Source organism: Peromyscus maniculatus, chromosome 4, assembly GCF_049852395.1.
Source record: "Peromyscus maniculatus bairdii isolate BWxNUB_F1_BW_parent chromosome 4, HU_Pman_BW_mat_3.1, whole genome shotgun sequence".
NCBI classification, from domain to species: Eukaryota; Metazoa; Chordata; class Mammalia; order Rodentia; family Cricetidae; genus Peromyscus; species Peromyscus maniculatus.
The window spans coordinates 126,897,312-126,913,458 of record NC_134855.1 but is presented as its reverse complement, the minus strand read 5'-3'; the positions used below and the strand labels follow the sequence as shown (position 1 = coordinate 126,913,458).

General features: G+C 42.0%; 1 protein-coding gene across 3 annotated transcripts in view; it reads left to right on the top strand.

Moving 5' to 3' along the window:
• Positions 1–16,147, top strand: part of Napb (NSF attachment protein beta) — a 41,740-nt gene that overhangs the window by 20,988 nt on the left and 4,605 nt on the right. For all 3 annotated transcript variants that reach the window (XM_076570810.1, XM_006984490.4, XM_076570809.1), the window contains 4 exons: positions 3,704–3,759; positions 3,903–3,987; positions 13,772–13,876; positions 15,468–15,536. In XM_076570810.1, coding sequence (XP_076426925.1) covers positions 3,704–3,759; positions 3,903–3,987; positions 13,772–13,876; positions 15,468–15,536 — 315 coding nt within the window. The remainder of the gene's footprint in view (positions 1–3,703; positions 3,760–3,902; positions 3,988–13,771; positions 13,877–15,467; positions 15,537–16,147) is intronic.

The window sequence follows — 16,147 nt, the reverse complement described above, 5'->3', positions numbered from 1 at the left end:
CACACACACACATACACACACACACACACACACACACACACACACTGCCCCACTCCCTAGTCTCTTTTCTGGGGAAGCTCTGGTCTTATTCTGAAGAGAGCTATCCCACGTGTGTGTGTTGGTTGCATGGGGTTAATGGGGGCAGGGGGTGGGGAATAAATAGAGTCCGCAGTTTATCTCTTGTGTAGGATTAATAAAAGGATAGGAAGGGACAGGTCTGCTGTGACTGGGGCTTAATTTTCTCAGCAGTTGGGATGGACATTATCTTTTCACTCAGTAGAGTGGGTCTTGTGGAGGACATGTAATATGCACAAACATCATTCTGGGTTGCTATAGCAAGTTTCAGGCTGGTTCCAATGACACTGTCTGAAAAAAATAAATAAATGGCTACCCACTACAACTTATAATGGATATCTTCCTAATAAATACTAAGTTAGACCAAATGGTTAAGTATGGACTTCTGCCCACCCTCCTGTGTGAGATAGTAGCTCCATATGGCTCAACTCAACCCTGTTCGTTGCTCTCAGTGAAAAACTAGGAAGAGGGTACCTCCCTCTCCCTAGGAAGAGGGTCTGTGGTCCAGGTTTTTCACAGGAGATATGGGTATTTTTTTTGTGCCCTGATCCCTTTGTTACAGTGGAAACAATGCTAAGTAGTTCAGAGAATAAGAACGATTCAGAGGGGGCAAGAGGATGAGGCCAGCAATCAAATCCAAAGCCTCATGGAGGCCAAGCATGTACTCTACCACTAGGCAACACCCCAGGCCCAAAGGCTTTTCTCCCCCCAATCATAAATTTGCTGAAATTTTTTGGTCCTTTGTATTACTTGGAATATTGATAGTGGTCTAGTACGGGCCTTTTATTCATTCACTTCTGGTTACTGAGCACCTGCCATATGGTAGGCATTATCCTGGGCTCAGGGATGCTATGGTGAACAGCAGTCCTGGGTCTTCCCTCACAGAATTTGCTTCTGTGGGATATGGAACCATGTGTATGACAGTTCTGAGAAGGATTCCAAGTGATTGTATTGTCCTGGTGTTTTTTGTATGGACTTTTGTATCTGTTAAATGGGGGTCATAGTATACCTAACCTTTTTCTATCTTGGCACTTTTACCCATTACCTTTAACTGTGTAGCTCACATGTTTAACCAGTGAAGTTGGTGTCTTATTGAAGAATTGTTCAAGGTGGGTGTTCTTGGGATGCTCCACAGCCCAGAGACTTCAGTAGTGTTGGCTCCATCAGCTGTAATCACGCTCTACAGACAGGCAGAGGGTATCCGATGCAGTTCTCAAGCCTGCTTTGTTCTATTTGTTTTCTTATTTCTATGCCCAGCATCTTTAGTCTGACTTTCTTGTGCCACTAACTGTGTATTTGGGGCTTATTGGGAAAGCCTTGTAAATTAAGGCACAGGACTGAAAACCTATTATTGCTTGTGTACATCTACAAGCCAACAAAGGTGTTTTACTGCTTAATCATCAGAAGCAAAAACATTTGTGGCACATAAAAATCTTTGAAATTGGGCCAGTAAGGTGGCTCAGGGGGTAAAGCACTTGTGTAAGCCTGAGGAACTAGTCCAGTCCCCAGAACCCAGACAGCATGGAAAGGGAAAACCAACTTCACAGTGTCCACTGACTTCCATGTGCCTCTGACCCTCCCTCCCAAAATAAACTTGCTTACATGTTTAAGTCATGCAAAACTGAAGTTTTACTGTCAATCTCAAGACACAGCACTTATTCCCATGTTGGTGGTGGCTGTGCTGTTACAGGATCACTGAGTACTTGCCAGCAGAACTCAGTCAGCTCCTTGACCCCAAGGAGGATTTAAGCCACTGCAGAAAATGCTTACCTGATCTGTTTTATAGTCTCCTACAGACATACTTGTAGACGAATTTCTAAATGGTCTTATTAAATAAAAAACACCAAATATAGGGGTGAAAGCCGTAGAGATCAGGGAAATAGTGAGAGCCACCAACCAACCTTACCTCACCAGCTCTGCAGCTCCCAAAAGTGAGCTACTTGCTGTCTACCCACGCCTTTATTGCCTTGCTGTTCTGCCCTCTCATTGGTTCTTAGCCCAGGTACCTCACTTCCTTGTCACTGCCTGTCTGTACAGACCTCTAGGTCTCTATGGTTTGTACTGAGACTAAACGTGTGTGTCACCAAGCTTGGCTCTGTTCCCTAGTGTGGCCTTGAACACACAGCGACCCTGCCTGCCAAGTGATTGGATTAAGGGCATGTGCTACCACTGCCTGACTTTTATGTTTACTTAAAATGGCTTAAACTTTATTTATTAACATACAAATAAAATATCACCACATTTCAACACAAATAAAACATCACCACACATACTGATGCCATTTGGGCCGTAGAAGTCATTGATTGGTTCTCCAGGCCTTTACCCATGTACATGGCCTGTTGCCCTATAACTGCCTGAAAAGCAGCTAATTATTTCCAGATTCATCCTCATTAGGCTTTTTTTTTTTTTTTGAGACAGGGTTTCTCTGTGTAGTTTTAGCTGTCCTGGAACTCTCTCTGTAGACCAGGATGGCCTCAGATCCATAGAGATCCACCTGCCTCTGCCTCCCAAGTGCTGGCATTAAAAGAGTATGTCACCAACACCCGGCTCTCATCAGGCTTAATTAAAGCAGTATACACCATGCTGTTCTTGTAGCTGCTTTGCATTACTTTGGGGCTCTGGTAGTGTGTTCTACCTTCTGAATGTCGGGGGGTCTGATTTCACTAATACTCTGTCGGCCTGATGAGGGCTTCTAGCTTTCTTCTCTCTCCCTTTGACTGTTGCTTGGGGTCACATATTTTAAGTGGGAGGAACACCTTTGCTCGGGTGGTACTTGTGGTAGTAGGAAGAGTCAAAGCTGTTGCAGTAAGGTGTAGAGTATGAGTATGCTGTGATAACGGTTAGTTAGGAAGCAGGTTGATAGAATCCTGCCCTCTTCAGTCTGTGGCTTCCCTCACCCCCGACCTGGCCATGTCTTAGCTTTTAGGAAGTGGAAAAGATGAAGAAAAAGGTACAGAGTAAGATGTTTGGCCAGTCACAGTCTATCAGAGAACTAGTCATGGGGCCACCCTGACTGCAGTGGAAGCTGGACCGTTTGCCATGTGTGAGGGAAACTATTGGTTACTTTTCTGTTGCTGTACATAAAACAGCATGACCAAAAGCAATTTATGGAACAAAGAACTTATTTTTGTTTAGAGTCCCAGGGGGATAGAGTCCATCATGATAGGGAAGCATGACAGCAAGCGACAGGCATTGTGGCAGACGCAGGAAGCCAGGAGATCTTCCACCTCAAACACAAGGATTTTGTCTTCAGGAGGCTTCAGGGTCGCATGCTTTACTGTATTTGCTGAGGAGGCCAAGTTCTGAAAGATTTATCACTGGAATAAGCTTTATTATAGGGAAAAATATCAATGTACACGTAGTTTTAATTTTTTTATTACATTTATTCATTTATTTTATGTGTGCACATGTGTGCCATGACACGCTTGTGGAGGTCAGGGGTAACTGGTAGGAATCACTTTTCTATTACCACCATCAGAGTCCAGGAGTCAAACTCGGATTGTCAGGCTTGGCAGCAAGCGTGTTTACCTACTGAGTCCTACTGAGTCATCTTACCAGCCCCCATGTGTAGTTTTTAAATGCAATTCCATGAATGAATTGTTTGTAAAGTAAATGTATGTACTTTCAGGCTATTGCACATTATGAACAATCTGCCGATTATTACAAAGGAGAAGAGTCTAACAGGTATGTGTTCTTTGTATCAGTCATGGCTTTTCATAGGTGGTAAAGGATACAGCATCTTTGTCGTCTGAGCTCTGCCAGGAGCAAGTGTCCTCAGGCCATGTCTCCTCAGTTTTGTCACTTACTCTGCACTGTCCCACTTTCAGCTCTGCTAACAAGTGTCTGCTGAAGGTGGCAGCCTATGCTGCACAGCTGGAGCAGTATCAGAAAGCCATCGAGATCTACGAGCAGGTGAGCTCTCTGTTGTCACCCTGACAACGTTTGTAACAGTCACTACTACCTACTAAAGACATTCCCATCACTCCCAGAAGAAGCTTGGAAAGACAACCTGCTTTCTATTTCCCTGATTTGCCATTCTTGACCCTTTCACATATACGGAATGCTGCACTGTCTGTTCTTTGGGACTGACTTTATCATTTGTCATAGTGTTTTCAAGGTTCTTCATATTGTAACATGTGTCAATGTTTCATTGCTTTTCATGGTTGATTAATACTTACTCTGGCTTACATGTTCGTCTGTTGATAAGGATTTGGGGTGCTTCCACTTGGGGTCTATTGAAGATGTACTGCTGTGGACATTTGCACTTAACTTTTGTGGGAGCATGTTCTCAGTTGTCTTCGCTGCATACTTGGGGATGGAATAGAGATTGTTGGGCTCCATGGTACCCCCAAGCCTACCTTGCTGAGAAACTGCCAGACTCTTACAGAGTACTAGATCACTGAGCACAGTGCCCAGGGCTCAGCTTCTCCACATCCTCTCTGGCATCTCTCTGTGATCCTTAATGAATGTGAAGGTTCATCATCTCATCTTTATCTCATGATAAGTGATATTAATTTTTGTGTGCTCACTGGCCATTTTCCATCTTTGGTGAAATGTCTGAGTCCGTTGTTCATTTTGAGATTTAGGAGTTCTTTTAATCCTAGATATTAGGATACAGGTTCTTTATGGTCAGTAATAACTTACTTACAAATATTTTTTCCCATTGCATGGATTTTCCTTTTATTCTGTTGTTTATTTGCCTTGGTCTAGATTTTTTTTAATCTTTAAAATAAATTTTTACAGTTACTTACTTTGTGTGTGTGAGTGCAGAAAGTAGAGTACGGAAAACCTTTTTAGCCAGTGATTTGTTCTAAGAGTCTTAAGATTTTTGCCCTTAGGTTCAAGTCTTTGATCCATTCTGAGTTTTGTGTGCATGTTAGACAGGGATCAACCTTCACTCTGACAAATAGACATCACTTTACTCATTGTCATTTGTTAAATACATTCTTCAATGATCTGGGGCCCCTGCCGGAAGTTGTCTCACTAGTACAGGGGCCTCATTCTGGGCTTTGTACTCCATCCATCTGTTTAGCTTTATGCTAGTATCACTTTGTCCTGACAACAGTATCTTTACAGGGAAGGTTGAAATCAGAAACTGTCAGTCCTGCAGTTGACTCTTATTTCTCAAGGTTGTCCTCCTTCTGGATCCCTTGAATTAACATAAATTTTGGGATAAGTGGGTCATCCTGCAGTGAATCTAGCCTCACTGTTAATGGGACTTGAACTGGGTGTGTAGGGCAATTCAAAGAGCATATTAGTCAAGAGAAATAGAGCCAACAGATTGGAGTGCAGGAAGAAAAGAGAGAAGATTTTAGGGGTTCACTCTCAGTGGTAGATGTTGAGATGGCACAGATCTGTCATGAAAATAGATCATATGAGCTCTGCTCTGAATGCAGAAGAGCAGTGTCTCAATGCTAGAACTATCAGGTGAGGAGGATCAGCTGTCCTTTTCTTAAACTTAAAAAAAAAAGTATATTTTTATTACATTTATTTGTTTATTGGAGCAGGGGGCCAAATGCAAGGACAACTTGCAGAAGTTAATTCTCTCACCAGGAATCCAGGAAATCAACAGGGTGCCCGGCTTGACGGTGAGCACCTTTGCTCTCTGAGCCATCTCACTCGCCTCTTTGCCTAGACTTGTAATTGGTCCATGTATCAGTAAGTTGGCTGAGGCCCATCTCTGTTGGGGAAGGAAGTCTGCTTTTCTCCTCTGATGATTAAAATACAAATCTTACACAGAAACATGCAGAATGATATTTAGCCAGTATCTGGGCACCCATGATCTACTCGTGTTGACACATAGGATTAATCCTCAGAGAATATTGCCATTTATGAATATTTAGACATATGATCTAAACACTTAGTTTTTGTGTTGCTGCAGTTAAATGACTGACAAAAGTAATTTAAAGACAGAAAGATTTAGCCAGGCAGTGGTGGCACACGCCTTTAGTCCCAGCACTTGGGAGACAAAGGGAGGTGGCTCTCTGTGAGTTTGAGGCCAGCCTGGTCTATAGAGTGAGTTCCTGAATAGCCAGGGTTACACAGAGAAACTCTGTCTTGAAAAACCAAAACCAAAAGGGGGGTAAATTTTGGCTTACTAGGGAATAAGTCCTTTATGGTCAGAACTCACAGCAGCAGGAATATGAGGCAGCTGGTCACATGGCAGTCACAGTCAGGAGGCAGAAAGTGATGAAGGCTGATTGATAGTCAGCTTCCTTCTTCCTCTTTATGTGTGGCACAGTTAGGATGGGTATACCCACCTCAGTTCACCTAGTTTAGTTTAGAATTTCTCATGGACATTCTCAGAGGCTAACCCAATTTAGGTAATCTATCACAAGAAGCCCAAGGGCTTGCCTCCTAGATAACTATGGATCCTGTCAAGTTGAAGATCACATTTTATTTATTTATCTGCTTCATGTATATGAATGTTTTGCACACCTATATGTATGTGCACCATATGCATGTATTGTACTTGGTGCCTGTGGAAGAGGGTATAGGATCCTCTGGAACTGGAGTTACAGATGGTTGTGAGCTGCCATGTGGGTGTTGAGACTTGAACTCGGGTCCTCTGCAAGAGCAACAAGTGCTCTAAACTGCTGAGCTGTTGTTCTAGTCCCAAGTTGGCACTCGTATTAACCATCACATTATTCATACAGGATGTTTTCCACATACTTACATCATTTTTGCTTGTTCAGTTGTATTTTGTTGTTAAATATGTTCCTAAGTATCTTGTTCTTCTTAACATTACTGCAAACACGGTTGCCTTAGTTTCCTCCTCAGGTTGTAGACTGTTGTTTTGCTTCTTTATATATTTTCTATGCTGCCACACTGTTGTCCCCATTTATTAGCTCTAATGATTTTGTAGATTTCATAGAACTTTTATATACAAGATGTTTAGGTTTTTCTCCCCAGTCTGAATGTCTTTTAATATCACTTTTTTGTCAGTTCACTTACTCTCTGATTGGAACCTCCATTAGAGTATTTAATATAGAAATGGTGAACACAGGCATCCTCGTCTTTCTTGGTCCTAATTGCAGAGGAAAAGCTTTCAGTCTCTCACCACTAAGTGGGCTGCCAGCTGTGGCGTTGCTCTTAATGCTTTTTGTCAATTTGAGGAAGCTCTTGTCTCTTCCTTTTTTATTCAGTGCTTGTTCCATCAAAGGATGTTGGATTTTGTTAGATCCTTTCATGCATGTGTTTAAAAAAAAGCTTACAGTTTTTGTCCTCTATTACATAAATACAGTGTATGTTAAGTCAGTCATACATTCTAGGATAAATCCTACTTGATCATCAGAAGTTTCAGGGCCTCCAAACATGCACTGATAATTTACTGAAGGGACTCAGAACCCACTAACACGCATGGCTGCCATTTACCACATTTGAGGACAAAGGTGAAATCAGCAGGAGATGCTTGGACATAAGGCAGCCTGAGAGAGGCCGCGTCAGAGTGCCCTGTTGTCCTTCTCTACTTCCTTTTCCAGAGGAATGGAAATGTGTCTTGGCTCTTGCCAGCCAGGGAAGTTCACCTGAACCCAATGACTATAGATGTTGTGAGCCACTGCGTGGGTGCTGCAAATCAAACCCAAGATCTCTGGAAGAGCAGCCAGAGCTCTTAACTGCAACACAGCTCTAGCCCCATGTTTTTTGAAAGTATTTATGATGGTTGATTTTAATATTTAAACATTGGGTAGAATTTAATGGTTTTTTTTCTTGTGCTTTTGTATTTTCATTTTTATGTATTTCTGTGTATTCTTCAGATCTCTCTGTCTCTGTCTTTCCGGGACATTTGAGATGGAAGCTTAATTGCTTACTGATTTTCCTGTGTGGTATCTGTGTTTCTACTGATAGTGGTTGTCTGTAAGATGAATTGCTAAGTGGTCTTATTAATAAAAAAAAAAAAACCTGGAGCCAGCTATTGGGGTGAAAACTTAGAGATCAGAGAAGCAGAAAGAAGCCAGCCACGTTCTTTTTTTTTTTTTTTTTTCATTTTTATTTATTTATTATGTATACAATGTTCTGCCTACATGTACACCTGCAGCCCAGAAGAGGGCACCAGATCTCATTATTGATGGTTGTGAGCCACCATGTGGCTGCTGGGAATTGAACTCAGGACCTCAGGAAGAACAGCCAGTGCTCTTAACCTCTGAGCCATCTCTCCAGCCCTATTTATTTATTTTACTATTATCAGCTTGATACAGTATAAATTCTTATCCTAATAGTGATAGTGAAATGTTTCATTGAGGCTTGCCAAGTAATTGAGTAAAACCAAAACTTATTATAAGCCACAGTCATCCTAGGGTCCCCCCTGCTTTGTAGCCTCCCTGGATCTGTGGGTTGCAGTCTGATTGTTCTTTGTTTTATATCTAGTATCCACTTATGAGTGAGTATATACCATGTTTGTCCTTCTGGGTTTGGGTTACCTCACTCAGGATGATATTTTCTAGTTCCATCCATTTGCCTGCAAAACATGCTGTCATTGTTTTTCTCTGCTGTGTAGTACTCCATTATGTATATGTATCACATTTTCTTAATCCATTCTTCAGTTGATTGGCATCTAGGTTGTTTCCAGGTTCTGACTATTATGAATAGTGCTGCTGTGAACATAGTTGAGCATATATCTTTGTGGTATGATTGAGCATTCCTTGGGTATATGCCCAAGAGTGGTATGGCCAGCCACGTTCTTACTGCTAGGAAATCCTCAGCCAAGAGAGAGCTACTTCCTGTATACTCACACTTTTATACCTTTCTGTGCCCTGCTATCTTACTTCCTCTCTCCGCCCAGCTACATCACTTTCCTCTTTCCGCCCAGCTCTATCACTTCCTGTCTGTCTGGTCAGACCTTCAGACCTCTATGGTTAACTAGTGCTGGGATTAAAGGTGTGTGCCACCACACCTGACCTCTATGTCTAATTTGGTGGCTGGCTCTGTTCTCTGATCCCTAGATAAGTTTTATTGGAGTGCACAAATAAAATATCACCACAGTTGTCTTTTCATGGCTGCCTTAAGTGTGTCTCGTGATTACTTTGTTGTTGTATTTTCATTTTAACTCAACTCATTGTACCTATTATTTTCCCTTGAGATTTGCAGACTCATAGGCACTTTAGAAGTATTTAGTGTCAGTCAGGCTGTAGTGATGGCACATGCCTTCAATCTAAGCACCCAGGAGGCAGAGGCAGGGGGATCTCGGAGTTTAAGGCCAGCCTGGTCTACAGAGCAAGTTCCAGGACAACCAGGGCTACACAGAGAAACCCTGTCTTGAAAAATTTTTAAAAAGTATGTCTAAGTGTTTGCTGATTTTCCTGTAATCGTTCTCTCTGGTTCTATTGTGATTGGAGAGCATACTCTGTGTGATTTCTTTTAGAAACTTGTTGAAGATTATTGTAGGATGCAGAGTCTGTCTTGGCTTGTGCTTTGTGGTTCTGCCCTTGCTGCATGGCCTGCTCTCTGTGTTGATTAAACCTTATTAGCTGATTAGAACCACTGGGTTTCTTGATGGTTTTCTGTTTGTTTCTGCTGTATATTGAAGGCTTCAGCTGTCACTGTGGCCTTACCCACCATTCTGCTCACCATGTCACCCTTGGCTTCTGTGTGTCTGGGTCATGGTTCTCATCAGATTTATCCTTTTATCATTCTGTAACATCCTGTATCTTTGGTAATTATGCTTGTGCTAAAGACTTAAAGCCTCTCCTATTTCTTTCCTGTTTTCCTTTTCGGTGATGTTTATACATCTTTTACTTCTTTCTGTACCATTATAATGCAAGTAAAGTTTTTGAACTTCTTATGATTGAGGTACATTTTTTTCATCCGCTCTGCAATCTGTCTTTTTTTTTTTCCTTGCTAACAGCTGATGATTGAACTCAAGGCCCCATGTTTTCAAGGAAAGCACTTTATCAACCGAAGTATTTTCAGCTCAAATCTGTCCTTTCATTGATGTGATTATATCTTGCACATTTGATTAATTGTTGGTATGTTAGAGCTTAATTCTACCATTTTGTATTTTACCTTCTAACTGTGCTGTGGTTTTTGTTGTCATTTTCTCTCCCCTGCCTCTTGTGGGTTACTTGGTTATCTGTAATGTCTTTAAGATTTATTTCTTCCAGCTGGGTGTGGTGGTGCACACCTTTAATCTCAGCATTTGGGAGGCAGAGGCAGGCAGATCTGTGCAAGTTCCAGGCCAGCCTGGTCTACAAAGTGAGTTTCATGACAGGAAGGGCTGTTCCACAGAGAAACTCTGTCTTGGGAGGGGGGATACATTTCTTCTCGTGATATTTTCTTAAGCAGTTGCCCTCCCAGTGTCATCACGTTGACATGGCTCATCAAAGACTAGAGTAGTCGTCATTTTATTAATCCAGTGAAATGTAAAAAATCTCGCCTCATTTGATGCTCCCTGGTTCTGCAATTAATTGTCTTTATGTACTGTGCACACATTAGGACTTCATCCAGCAGTGTTGGAGTTTTTGCTTCAGCCATCAAACATAATTTAGAAGGAAAGCCTGTGGTACTTGAATTTTTACTTACTATGTTTTTCCTTCCTATTCCTCCAGGATGCATTATTTTAATGTTTTCTCTCTATTTAAAGTGCATACTTGTGCCATTTTTTAAATGGCAGATCTTTGCTAACAAATTATCTTAATTTCTGTCCATCTGGTAATGTCTTCATATTTCTTTCCATTCTAGAAACATTTTCCCTGAAGGCAGGACTCTGGGTTGATAGTTCCTTGTCTTCAGGCTCATGAGTTTAACTCTAATGTGGCTTGCATGCAGATGTCTGGGTCTCTGCTGCTTGATTTTCACTCCACTGCAGTCTATAGGCTTATTTCTTGTCAGATGGCCAAGTGTTGATTTGTCATTTCTTCAGGTACTTTCCAGCCCTTTACACTGCACTCCCAGCAAATGGCATGAAGGGTAGACCTACTACCTCTCTGTTACTCTGAGAAACTTCTGTCCTGTGCCTGAAATCCTGTTCAGTTTTGCTGTGTCCCATCCACCCTGCTGTTGAGCCCATTTAGTGCATATGCAGAAGTCACAAAGACAGACTTTTACCAATTTAGCTAATTTTAGCCCTCAGAGCAATTTCAAAGTAAACTAGTTGCCCCTGCAAATGATTGCACAAAGACAGATTCCCAGGTGTCTGTTTAATCAAGGCCAGGCACAAAACAACTTTAGTAGACATAACTCCCTGCAACAGTTGACTTTCTGCACGTACTCCTAAAACTCAGTTTTATGACTCAAGGCTCAAGGTTCAGCCAAATAACTGTTTATTGTTTAGGTCCTGAATTTCAATGTCACTCTCCGTCCGGAAACATTAGGCTCTGGATGTCTACGTGCCTTTTTGCTTTGCTTTACAGACTGCCTGTCAGGGACCTGGCTGACAGCCAAGCATTGCCATAGCTACAGTCAGTGTGACATTTCAGGAGGCCATGTGATTTCTCATGTGTTACCAGAATGGCTCTGTTTCTTATTGTTTGCTCAAGTAAGGCTATGTGACCCTGATTATGTAATTTATTTATTGTCCAGAGTTTGTTCTGTAAGTAGCAGTAAGTAGTGAGTGAGTGAAGAGGTGAGTAAGTGAATGAGTGAGTGAGTGTGTGAGTGAGTGAGTGAGTGAGTGTGTGAGTGAGTGTGTGTGTGAGTGATCGAGAAGAGAAATGTAGCTGTATGTGAAGAAATATAGCAGGGTAGAAAGAAGTGTGTGTAGAAGAGAGATGTGTTGAGAAAAGAGATGTAGCTGTTGAGAGATGTATGGATAGAAGAGAGCTATGTAGATGAAATGTATAGCTGTGTAGAAGAGGTATGTAGAAAATGTGGCTGTGTGGAGACAGATTTTCAGAAAGGGATATTTCAAGATGAAGTAAAAGAAAAAGTTACCATCAGAAGCCTGTGTTTCTTTCTTATTCCCCTCAAATAGAAAAAGTCTAGCCCTCACTGCATTCATGGAATTGTTTTGCATACCCTGGGTGCTGCCTGGAGGCTGGCCCCCCAGAGGCAGCTTTACATGTGTATCCATGTGTATGTGTGTACAGATGTCCAGGAGGCCAGGGGAGGATATCAGATACCCTGTTACTAGAGTTACCCATGGTTGTGAGCCACCTGATATGAATTCTGGGAGCTGAACTTGAATCCTCTGGGAGAACAGCAAGTGCTCTTAACTGCTGAGCTGTCTCTCTAGCTCCAAATGTTTCTTTCTTTCCTTTTTGTTTTTTTTGTTTTGTCTTGTTTTGTTTTTGTTTTGTTTGTTTTGTTGTTTCATTTTCAAGAAACTGGGTTCCACTGTTTTGGACCTTGCTGTATAGAGGAGACTGCTCTTAAACTCACAGAGATCTACCTGCCTCTGCCTCCCTAATGCTGGGATTAAAGGTGTGCACCACCACCCAGCTCCAAGTGTTTCTTTATTGTTGCTTTTTTACTTTTGTGATTCTGGAGATTGAGCTCTGTGGTGCTCCTCCACAAAGCTCTACCACTTGCTCTGATTTTCTTTTCTTTTTTATTAGCGTCAAGCATTTTTGTAAGCTTGTTGAGGATTTTTTCCTGAGGACTTCTTTAAGCAAACTTAGACAGGTCTGACATTTCTGTTCCCTGATTGTCTGCTGCCTCTGTGGTCAACTTCAGATTGTGCTGTGATTGATGAACTTCAGATTGTGCTCTGAGGCTGCATCTGATTTTTATTGGCCCTCTTTAGCACCATTTGGAGAACTAGGGGTATTGATAGAGGTGGAAGCTCAGGCTCCTCTAGGCCTTTGCTAATACCTAGAAAGGAGACTCTGGGCAGAGGAAGGTAATATTACCATTATGATGTGGAAGTTCCCACCCCTGTTAGGCCCCTTAAGACCTTTACCTGTTCTATTTATTTTATTTTATTTATTTATTTTTGGTTTTTCAAGACAGAGTTTCTCTGTGTAGTTTTGGTGCCTGTCCTGGATCTCACTCTGTAGATCAAGCTGGCCTCAAACTCACAGAGATCCACCTGCCTCTGCCTCCTGAGTGCTGGGATTAAAGGTGTGCGCCACCACCGCCCAGCACCTGTTCTCTTTTCATTGGCTTCTCCTGGAGCTTCTGGATGCTGGGTTCTTAATTTCTATGTTGGGGTTGTAGTAAAGAATAAAACCCAGTAGCCCCGCCCCCGAGTCCCCAGGTGATTTACTGGTTGGCTGTCCTGTGCCTTCTGTCCACAGACATTTGTAGCGTTTATCTAATTATTCTTTATTAATAGAAATCAGGAGTCAGATATCAGGGTAAGAACCTGAATGATCAAAGAAGCGATGGAGATCTTTTCCAGCCCCACTTTACTACTTCCTGTCTCCTATCTGTCTTCAGTCCTTCAAGACCTCTATGGTTAATTTTGGTCAGCTAATGGCTAGCTCCGCCTTCTGACTCAGAGCAAACTTTACTGTTATAGTGCAATCAAGATATCATACAACAGACATTTTTCTTAAAATAACAAACTTCTAGTTGTCTTTCATAGGAAGAATGGTGCAAAGCTGAGACTTTTTCATCGTCTCAGAAGCAGAGGTCTTCTAGGCATTTTTAACAGTTCATGTGCCTAATGATTATTTATCTAGTAAAATTTTGTCCTATCTAGTATTGAGTATATCAATATAAGATACTGAAAAGTATTTTTTTTAAAACAAAACAAAACAGGCGAGTAGGCAGTGGGTTATTTTGCCTTTGCTAGTGACTTTCTGTCTTCTCTGCCTAGGTAGGAGCAAACACTATGGATAACCCCTTGTTGAAGTACAGTGCAAAGGATTACTTCTTCAAGGCAGCACTCTGTCACTTTATAGTGGATGAGCTGAATGCCAAGGTGAGAGCATGCTTGATTCTGATGACTTACTTTACCCTCGAGAAGAGATGCTTTGTTGTTCTTGATGTCTTTGCATGCAGGTCTTGAGAACTGTGTCGACGGCTCAGTTGATAACACACTGAACTCACAAACCTACAGACCGAGTTCACATGCCCAGCACCCATGTAAAAGCCAGATGCAGTGGCTCACATCTGTCTTTCCTGCGGAGGAGGAGGGCAGAAATAAGTGGGTCCCTGAAGCTTGCTGGCCAGCCAGTCCAGCCAAGTGGTAAACTTCAGGTTCAAAGAGATGACCCATCTCAAAAAAGAAGGTGGAGGGTAATTGAGAAAGACACTTGATACTGACCTGTGGCCTCCACTTATACACACTTACGTGCATATGCGCCCTCCCTAACATGCTTGGGCACACAGCCACATGAATACATACTCACTCTGCCCCAACACATACAAGTAAAAGTAATAGTTCTTCCATGATGTGTGAGTGTGAATCTTTCGACAGCTGCGGTGCAGTTTCCTGTAGTGGTTGCTTTAAATGGAATGGGGAACTAAAAGAGGGACAGTAAAGCTAGTGTCCTCTGTCCCTCTTTTTACATTTGTTTGTTATTCATTTTTTGTGGGGAAGGGAGAGCATATGAATATGTCACAGCAGGCATGTGGAAGCTAGAGAACACCCTTTAGGAGTTAGTCTTCTTCCACCATATAGGATCCATGGGTCAAACTCAATCCAGGCATGGCAGCAAATGCCTTTACTGCTAAACTACCACACTGGGCCTAATAGCCTTTGTTGTTGTTGTTGAGACAGGGTCTCCCTATGTAGCTCAGGCAGTCCTGGAACTTACTGTATGGGCCAGGATAACCTCGAATTCAGAGAGATCACCTGCCTCTGCCTCCCAAGTGCTGAGATTAAAGGTGTGTGCCACCACACCCAGCTTCTAAGCCCTCTTTTAAAAAAAAAAATGGCCAGGTGGTGGTGGTTCACACCTTTAATTCCATCATTGGGGAGGCAGGGACAAGTGGATCTCTGTGAGTTCGAGGCCAGCCTGGTCTATAGAGTAAGATCTAGGACAGGCACCAAAACTACACAGAGCAACCCTGTCTCAAAAACAACAACAACAATAAAAAGTATACAAACAAGCCCAGAAGTGGAATTAGAATAGAATGAAGGTCGAGGCTGCAAATTAAGATGGCAGCTAGAAAGCAAGACTGACCAAGCAGCCTTGGCACTGGCCATCTAGAGTTCAAAGAGCCACAAAGAACAACCACCCTAGAGTACCTCCTACCCTATGGGTATTTGACATTTGGAGGTGTGAAGGAAGGTCTCTGTTTAGTAGACAAATGTAGATCCTGGTGTGAATTAGACTTTATTCAGTTTCTTCTCTTGAATAGCCCAACTGAAATCTAAAAACTTAGAAATTTTATTCTCAATTGAAATGGAATATCCAAATAAATAGGTTCCCTGTGTTATGATGTGGAGTTTAACATGATATTTCTCCAACAGTTAAATGGGATGAAATAAATTTTTGGATTAATAGGACATTGACAACGTCCCTAGTTCACTAAGTTTCACATTGACCGGTCATTTCCTTCCTCAGCTGGCTCTTGAGAAGTACGAGGAAATGTTCCCAGCATTTACTGACTCCAGAGAATGTAAATTATTGAAAGTAAGTACTGAAGGCATTTTGAAGACAGAAGCCTTTACTCTCGGGTGATAGCACTTAAGACTGCTGATGGGTGGAGTTTTAGTAAGTAAGTCTTCTGAGGGTTTATTGGTTACTGGACTTATTGCTGTAATGAAATAACCCAACAACAGGCAACTTAAAAGAGGAAGTATGTTTGGGCTACATTTTGGTGGCGTGTCTGGTCACAATGCATCTTCAAAGAGTAAGCAGAGAGAAATGAATGCTGGTGCCTCACTTGCACTTCCCTTGTATTCAGTCCAGGACTCGGGGTGGTGGGTCTTCCCTCTTTAGCTCTTCCTTCTTCAGTTAAACCTTTCTAGAAACACCCCAGAGATGTGTTTCTAAATTGGGTCAAGTTGACAGTGAAGACAAGCCATCACTTGGGTACCTCAGCCTTGGCCTTTTCATTGGTGATACTCATATGTTAAGAGGGTTAGACTGTTTAACACTGTGCCGGAGTAGGCAGAATTGAAATAGCAGTATAAAGCTAGACCTTTTTCTTGGGTAATTCTTATATTTGGATATATCCTGCTTTTGTGAGATACTAGGAACTTCAGTTCATGAGATACCAAGGTGATTTGTGTTTAAAGTAT